This window comes from Cervus canadensis, chromosome 22 (genome assembly GCF_019320065.1).
Source record: "Cervus canadensis isolate Bull #8, Minnesota chromosome 22, ASM1932006v1, whole genome shotgun sequence".
NCBI lineage: Eukaryota > Metazoa > Chordata > Mammalia > Artiodactyla > Cervidae > Cervus > Cervus canadensis.
Genome location: NC_057407.1, coordinates 11,489,951 through 11,499,121, shown reverse-complemented (window position 1 = coordinate 11,499,121; position 9,171 = coordinate 11,489,951). Strand labels below are relative to the sequence as shown.

Here is a 9,171-nt window from a genome sequence, read left to right as displayed (position 1 = left end):
CCCAGGTATTTACACAAGAAAAATGAAAACATGTTGTCTACAAAAGATTTGTGCAAGAATGTTCATAGCAAGTTTATTCAAATAGGTCAAAATTGGAAACAACTTAAATGTTTACCAAAACTGACTAGAGAAAGCAACTTTAGTTTATTTATATAATGAAATACACAGTGTTAAAAGTGAACAAATCGCTGAAACACACAATAACATAGGTGAGTCTCAAAAACATGCTAAATGAAAGAAGCCAGACATAAACTATTTACAGGATGATCCATTTATTCAAAATTTTAAAATAAGCAAACTTAAACTGTAGGTGAAATGATTCCAAATAAAGATTATACCTAGAGTAGAGTTATAAGATGTATTGCTTGCAAACAACACACACATACACACACACAAAAACAAAGAAAAATGTGCTCTGTCTTATTCTCAGTGGTGCTTACTGGGGAATACAGAATTGTGAAAACTTACCCAAATCATCTATTAAGAAGTGCTTAAGGGGAAAGATCAAGATGGCGGAAGAGTAGGATATAGAGTTCACCTTCTCCCCACAGATACATCAAAAATACATCTACATGTGGAACAACTCTTATAGAACATCTACTAAACACTGACAGAAGACCTCAGACCTCAAAAAGGGCAAGAAAATCTCCACATAACTGCATCGGACAAAAGAAAAAAGAAGAAAAGAGAAAGGAATCTAGATAGGATCTGTACCCTTGGGAGGGGGTTGTGAAAGCAGAAAGATTTTCAAAAACCAGTAAGTCCCCCTTACTAGCAGGGGGATCAGCCATGACAGAGGAGCTTTGGAGCCTCAGGGGAGAGGGTGGCAACAGGTTTGCAGAGAGCAAAGCAGAGAGAAACTCACATAGACCATCAGTGCTGACAGGGGATGTGCAGGTACATAGCCCACATGCATGCTTCCAGGAAGGCGGGGCAGTGGTTGGCTCCTGGTCTCAGGTCCCTTGGCAGAGGTGGCTGACCACTCCTACCACAGGGGATAATGGCCAGCACACACTGAGGAGAGACCGTAAGCATCCAAACCGAAACTAGCCCTCTCCATCCTGAAGGGTTTGCACCCCAGTGTTCATCGCAGCACTGTTTATAATTGCCAGGACATGGAAGCAACCTAGATGCCCATCAGCAGACGAATGGATAAAGGAGCTATGGTACATACACACAATGGAATATTACTCAGCAATTAAAAAGAATTCTTTTGGATCAGTTCTAATGAGATGGATGAAACTGGAGCCCATTATACAGAGTGAAGTAAGCCAGAAAGATAAACACCAGTACAGTATACTAACACATATATATGGAATTTAAAAAGATGGTAATGATAACCCTATATGCAAAACAGAAAAAGAGACACAGATGTACAGAACAGACTTTTGGACTCTGGGAGAAGGCGAGGGTGGGATGTTCTGAGAGAATAGCATTGAAACAAGTATACTATCAAGGGTGAAACAGATCACCAGCCCAGGTTGGATGCATGAGACAAGTGGTCAGGGCTGGTGCACTGGGAAGACCCAGAGGGATGGGATGGGGAGGGAAGCGGGAAGGGGGATCGGGATGGGGAACACATGTAAATCCATGGCTGATTCATGTCAATGTATGGCAAAAACCACTACAATATTGTAAAGTAATTAGCCTCCAACTAATAAAAATAAATGAAAAAAAAAAACAACAACTAGCCCTCTGCCAAAAAAAAAAAAAATTCAAACAAGCCATGCAGGGACACTCCTGCATATAAACAGCCCTTCAAGAGTACAGTAGAGGTTTTTGAGGTTTTGATATAGCAATGTATATACACACAAGGTTGTTTTAAACTGCTGATTTCTTTCTTGCCTAGAGGAGTTCCTTTAGCATTTGTTGAAAAGCTGGTTTGGTGGTACTGAATTCTCTTAGCTTTTCCTGGTCTATAAAGCTTTTGATTTTTCTGTCAAATTTGAATGGAGCCTTGCTTGGTAGAGTATTCTTAGTTGTAGGTTCTTCCCTTTCATTACTCTAAATATATTATGCCACTCTCTTCTGGCTTGCAGTTTCTGCTGAGAAGTCAGCGGATAACCATACAGAAGTTCCTTTGTATGTTATTTGTTGTTTTTTCCCTTGTTCTTTCAAAATTTTTTTCCATTGTCTTTTAATTCCCACATTAGGGAAGTTTTCAGCTATTATCTCTTCAAATATTTTCTCAGGTCCTTTCTCTCTCTTTTCTCCTAGGACCCCTATAATGCGACTGTTGGTGCGTTTAATGTTTTCCCTGAGGTCTCTTAGGCTGTGTTCATTCATTTTAAAAAATAATCTATTTAATTTTGGCTGTGCTGGGTCTTTATTGCTTTGGCGGGGGGCGGGGGGGCTTTTCTCTGGTTGTGGAGAGTGGGGACTACTCTCTAATTGCAGTGCGAGGGCTTCTCAGTGTGGTGGCTTCTCTTGTTGCAGAGCATGGGCTTGAGGGCAGTTGGGCTCCTGGTTTTGGAGCACAGGCTCAACAGTTGTAGCACACGGGCTTAGCTGCTCTGCAGCCTGTGGGATGCTCCACCAGGGACCAGACCCACATCTCCTGCAACAGCAGGCCGATTCCTTACCACTGAGCACCAAGGAAGCCCCTGGAGGTCTCTTAAAGTATCCTCGTTTTTTTTTTTTTTCTTTCTTTTTTTTTTTTAATCTTTTTTTTGTTCCCCTTATTGGTATACCAATATAAATAAACAACTGTTTAGACAAAGAGGTGAGAGAGAATCAAACAAGGCAGGGAACGTGGACGATTCAGAAGTTGGGAGACACATGAACCCCTTCGTGGTCTGGCCTACAGAGTTGAAGAGCCTATCCACAAAGGGTGAAGGGGGCAAAAACAAAACACAGGATGTAAACAACAATCGGATAGAGTCCTGACCTGTGCATTTTCTTGTAACTCGAAGAACTGAGGCAATTTCACAACCACTCAGTGAAAAGTCTTAAGTTTCAAAGTATTAATCCAGATATTTACCTTAGCTCTTCACCACCCTTTGAAACCCCATGCAGAGTCCCGAGACACTCTTCCTCGTTTGGTCCTAGACTTGAGGACGGGACGCGAGGAAGACAAATGAGTGAAGAACGTCACAGTTCCTAAGATTCTTCAGCAAGTCAGCAGTCCGGGGGCCGCCCAAACCTCTGGGAAATTGAGGAGATACCGCCGGAACCTCCCACACGAAACACTAGTTTTCTAAAAAGTTTCCGGCGCGCCGCGGCGCCCCGCCCCGCGCCCCCCAAACGGGCCTACACCGAGGCTTCCCTCTCTGAAACCCGCTAACTCACAAGTGTCCTCGGGAAAGGACTGCGCAGGAGGGTCGGCCAGCACCCCCAGCCCAGGAGCTCCAGGGCCGGAGGAGTGACGGCCTGACGCGCTTGGTCCTAGCTTCCTCCCGAGCCAAAGGAGGTAGTGCCCACGCGGAATGGGTAGGCCTGGCTCCGGGCTGAGCGCTAAGCCTCGGCCGTGGCAGCAGGGAGAAGCGACATAAGAAAAGGCAGGGCCGGCAAGGGTGTGGGAGATCGGGGGCGGTGGCAAGAGACCATCCTCGTTTTTTAAAATTCTTTTTTCATATTTGGACAACCTCTAGTGCATTTTTTCATTTAGTCATTTTGTCATCAGCTCCATTTGGTTCTTCTCTATATTTTCTCTTTGTTGAAATTCTAACTGTGGCTATCTAAATGGTCTGAGGAGGCTGGGTCCCCGGTGTTAACAGGCTAGAGAAAAGACTCCAAAATGGTGCTTACCATTGCAAGTTATTATCATAGTTGAAAGAGCTTCCCCAAATGGCTGCTGTCAGCACCTCTATCGACAAGAAGATCCCCAGTTGCATTCTGCCCCTCCAGGAGGGTTTCCAAGATGAGTAAGTGGGTCTGACCCAAGCTCTTTTCAAGCTACCGCTTCTGTACCTGGACTTGGAATCTTTTGAGATTTTGCACTCACCCTTTCAGAGTTAAGTTTGTTTCCTATAGCCCTCTGGCTCTTCTAAAAATAAGCCCCTCTGGTTTTCAAAGCCAGATGTTCTGGAGGTTCATCTTCCCAGTGCAGGATCCCTGGGCTGCAGAGTCTCAGATCCCTCAGTCCTTGGGGAGGACTTCTGCAGTTGTGCTTATTCCTTCCATTTGTGGGTCACCTTCCCAAGGGTTTGTCCTGACTATATTGCATTTCTGGCCCCCTGCCCATTTTGTTGTGGTTTCCCCTTTATGTCTTTATTGTGGAAAATATTTTCTACTACTCTTCAGGTCATTATCATAGATGGTTTCTCTGTAACTACTTGTAATTCTGGTGTGCCTGTAGTAGGAGGTGAATTCAAGGTTTTCTGTTTCTGCTTTCTTGGCCACCACCCATCCCTCAGGTTGTAATTTTGATAGCTACATTGTTCCTCTCCAAGATCCATAAGTGGCTCTTTAATATAATGTGTTGTTCCTTTTTTAAGGCTGAGTGGTCTTCTCCTGTCAAAAATATGAACATTGAACTTTCCTGGTGGCTCGGGTTCAATCCCTGGTTGGGGAACTTAAGATCCCATATTCCATGTGGTGTGGCAAAAAAAGTGTAATTATATATTTTTTATACTAATGTATACATTAACTTAGTTCCTTTAAACTGTCTTAAATCTTCCCTTTAGTTACTGTGTTTCTGCTTGTTGGGCTTAGGGAGGTTTTTTCATGCTGTTGGTCTCCCTGAAAGCTTGATGATTCCTGGCTGGGTGTTCATCTTTGAGATTTCGTTTAACTTACTGATGAGTGATAGTCCCTGATTCCACAGATTACATGGGAGATGTGGGATAAACCGTCTGGGTGAAATGTAAGTGGGAAGACTCCTGGGAAGGAGTCTTCTTTTTTTTTTTTTTTTATTAGTTGGAGGCTAATTACTTCACAAGGAGTCTTCTTGTACAAGAATGTTACATGGTACCAGGCCCTGCCTCTTCTTCCCAGGCCAGTCAGTTCCTCCCTGAAGACAGGTCCTATCTTGCCAACTGCATGTCGCAGCAGGAAAGTTGGCTGCTCCTACTACAGACATATTCCAACTAGTTCCTACGATAATGCACAGCCTCTGCTGCCCCCTGCACAAGCTCTACCTTGCAGGAACTGGAGGGCCATTCTCCACTTATATATGAAATCTTTTTTAGAGCTTTGGTTCATTTTCTTTAAGTCTTTTCATATTTGCCTCTGTTCTTTAAAGTATCCATATAATTTCTGTCCACTGAAGACCTCTATTTTTTTTAAGGTACTATTGGTTTAGTTGCTAAGTCGTGTCCAACTCTTGTGACCCCATGGACTGTAGCCCGCCAGGCTCCTCTGGCCATGGGATTTTCCAGGCAAGAATACAGTAGTGGGTTGCCATATCTTTCTCCAGGGGATCTTCCTAAACCAGGGATTGAACCTGGGTCTCCTGAACCTGATTGAGCTACCAGGAAATTCCCAAGGTACTATTAGATGTTTCTTAAAAAGGTATGCCTTAAAAAAATGTATGCTTTTTCCATTATTCCCAGGAATTTGAGGTGGGAGAGGAAGGTCTGAACCTGTGCTCAAATAGGATTTTAATCCATTTTCTTACGGACATTTTCTGAGTTTGCTTTGTGGTCATGTTTCCTTGAGGTTTGGGGTAAAAAAACTGAAGCAGATTTTAGCCAGTGACTAAGAATTTCCTTATGATTATACAGTGGAAGTGAGAAATAGATTTAAGGGACTAGATCTGATAGACAGAGTGCCTGATGAACTATGGACAGAGGTTCATGACATTGTACAGGAAACAGAAATCAAGACCATCCCCAAGAAAAAGAAATGCAAAAAAGCAAAATGGCTGTCTGAGGAGGCCTTACAAATAGCTGTGAAAAGAAGGGATGCGAAAAGCAAAGGAGAAAAGGAAAGATATTCCCATTTGATTGCAGAGTTCCAAAGAATAGCAAGGAGAGATAAGAAAGCCTTCCTCAGGGATCAGTGCAAAGAAATAGAGGAAAATGATATAATAGGAAAGACTAGAGATCTCTTCAAGAAAATCAGAGATACCAAGGGAATATTTCATGCAAAGATGGGCTCAATAAAGGACAGAAATGGTATGGACCTAACAGAAGCAGAAGATATTAAGAGGTGGCAAGAATACACAGAAGAACTATACAGAAAAGATCTTCATGACCCAGATAATCACAATGGTGTGATCACTCACCTAGAGCCAGACATCCTGGAATCCAAAGTCATGTGGGCCTTAGGAAGCATCACTAGGAACAAAGCTAGTGGAGGTGATGGAATACCAGCTGAGCTATTTCACGTCCTAAGATGATGCTGTGAAAGTGCTGCAGTCAATATGTCAGCAAATTTGGAAAACTCAGCAGTGGCCACAGGACTGAAAAAGGTCAGTTTTCATTCCAATCCCAAAGAAAGGCAATGCCAAAGAATGCTCAAACTACCACACAATTGCACTCATCTCACATGCTAGTAAAGTAATGCTCAAAATTCTGCAAGCCAGGTTTCAACAGTATGTGAAACTGTGAACTTCTAGATGTTCAAGCTGGATTTAGAAAAGGCAGAGGAACCAGAGATCAAATTGCCAACATCTGCTGGATTATCAAAAAAGCAAGTGCTCCAGAAAAACAATTACTTCTGCTTTATTGACTATGCCAAAGCCTTTGACTGTGTGGATCACAACAAACTGTGGAAGATTCTGAAACAGATGGAAATACCAGACCACCTGACCTACCTCTTGAGAAACCTGTATGCAGGTCAGGAAGCAACAGTTAGAACTGGACATGGAACAACAGACTGGTTCCAAATACGAAAGGGAGTACATCAAGGCTGTATATTGTCACCCTGCTTATTTAACTTATATGCAGAGTACATCATGAGAAACGCTGGGCTGGAGGAAGCACAAGCTGGAATCAAGATTGCTGGGAGAAATATCAATAACCTCAGATATGCAGATGACACCACCCTTATGGCAAGAAGTGAAGAAGAACTAAAGAGTCTCTTGATGAAAGTGAAAGAGGAGCCTTTTACCTTGTTGCAACCGAGAAAGCAACATGGGTCACCAGCAGCTCTACTGGAGCCATCCGAGAAAATTCGGCCAGGGTTCTCGCTCTTGCCGGGTCTGCTCAAACTGGCACGGTCTGATCCGGAAATACGGCCTCAATATGTGCCGCCAGTGTTTCCGCCAGTATGCGAAGGACATCGGCTTCATTAAGTTGGACTAACTGAACTTCCTTAGATGGCTCATCCAGCACATCACCCCTAGACAGAAATAATACTAGCTCTTTGTATATAAAATAAAAGTTTTCAAAACTTAAAAAAAAAAAAAGAAAGAAAGAAAGTGAAAGAGGAGAGTGAAAAAGTTGGCTTAAAGCTCAATATTCAGAAAACTAAGATCATGGCATCCGGTCCCATCACTTCATGGCAAATAGATGGGGAAACAGTGGAAACAGTGGCTGACTTTATTTTTTTGGGCTCCAAAATCCCTGCAGATGGTGACTGCAGCCATGAAATTAAAAGACGCTTACTCCTTGGAAGGAAAGTTATGACCAACCTAGACAGCATATTGAAAAGCAGAGACATTACTTTGTCAACAAAGGTCTGTCTAGTCAAGGCTATGGTTTTTCCAGTGGTCATGTATGGATGTGAGAGTTGGATTATAAAGAAAGCTGAGCACCGAAGAATTGATGCTTCTGAACTGTGGTGTTGGAGAAGACTCTTGAGAGTCCCTTGGACTGCAAGAAGATCCAACCAGTCCATCCTAAAGGAGATCAGTCCTGGGTGTTCACTGGAAGGACTTATGTTGAAGCTGAAACTCCAATACTTTGGCCACCTGATGTGAAGAGCTGACTCATTGGAAAAGACCCTGATGCTGGGAAAGACTGAGGGCAGGAGGAGAAGGGGATGACAGAGGATAGATGGTTGGATGGCATCACCGACTCAATGGACATGGGTTTGGGTGGACTCCGGGAGTTGGTGATGGACAGGGAGGCCTGGCGTGCTGCAGTTCATGGGGTTGCAAAGAGTAGGACACGACTGAGTGACTGAAGTGAACTGAACTGTGCTTCAATGTATGTATTTTCTCTTGATTTTTCTGTTCATTAATTCTCTCTTGATCTTTGTGTAATCTTGTTAAACTCACCCATTGAATTTTCTAGTTGGTTGTTGTGCTTTTCTGTTCTAAAATTCGCCACTTGACACTTTTAAAATAAGTTTCAGTTTTCTGCTGAATTCTCATTTTGTCTTGTTTTCATTAACACATTAAGAATTTATTTTAAAACTTTGTACGTGTACCTTCATTATTCGTCTCCACTTGTGAGTCTAATTCTCCTGTCAGTTATTTCTCTTGTTTTCAAGCTTTTTTTTTTTTTGGCCTTGAGTTTGGCTATTTTTTATTGAGTGATGGATGCTGTATAAGAAAAATTTTCAAAAAGAAAATCTCTTTCTTCAGAGATGATTTACATTTGCTCTGGTAGGTGACTGGAGCATTAGAAATCCTGGGTTTCCTTAAACCAGTTTCTGAGATGATGTGAAACTGACTTTTCATCATTGGAAATGCTAGTCTATTTTGAATTCACTTTTCTCCTGGTATCTAAGTCCTCTTGGCTTCCAACATGAAACACTGGGTATTTACCAGGATGCCCTCATTCGTGGCAGTCCTGGTCTGCAAATTCTGTGCCTCTTCACAAAGAAACTGTCAAAAATTCTGCTCAAAAAATCAACTTGTTGGGACTTCCCTGATGGTCCACTGATTAAGAATCTGTGTTTCCACTTCAGGAGGCACAGGTTTGATTCCTGGTCAGGGAACTAAGATACCACATGCCATGGAATTCGGCAAAAGAAAAAAAAAAATCACCTTGTTGACTTTTCAACTACCTCTTCACCATACTTCCCACCACCTCTACCACTAACCAGAATAGTGAATAAGATACCAATGTTGAGTTCACCTTTTTATTTTTTTAATCGTGTCCAGAACACTGAACACTTGTGACATCAACAATCTAGATTTCTCTTATTTATATGGAACACCCATCTATTTTCTGCTTCCCTTAAGTGCTTCAACTTTTTCAGCTTTAATTCTAGTCACCATTTACTTTTTTATTGTCATAAGATACAAATAATACAAAATTTACCACTTAACCATTTTAAGTGTACAGTTCAGTGGTATTATATATGTTCACCCTTGGACAGCAAGGAGATCAAACCTGT

At 42.3% G+C, this 9,171-nt stretch overlaps 1 protein-coding gene across 1 annotated transcript; it reads left to right on the top strand.

The window, feature by feature from the left end:
• The first annotated feature begins 6,987 nt into the window (after positions 1-6,987).
• LOC122425026 (40S ribosomal protein S29-like) lies at positions 6,988-7,248 on the top strand. The gene has a single exon (XM_043443322.1). The coding sequence runs from the start codon at positions 7,017-7,019 to the stop codon at positions 7,185-7,187; it is 171 nt and encodes a 56-aa protein (XP_043299257.1). The 5' UTR covers positions 6,988-7,016; the 3' UTR covers positions 7,188-7,248.
• The last annotated feature ends 1,923 nt before the right edge of the window (positions 7,249-9,171 follow it).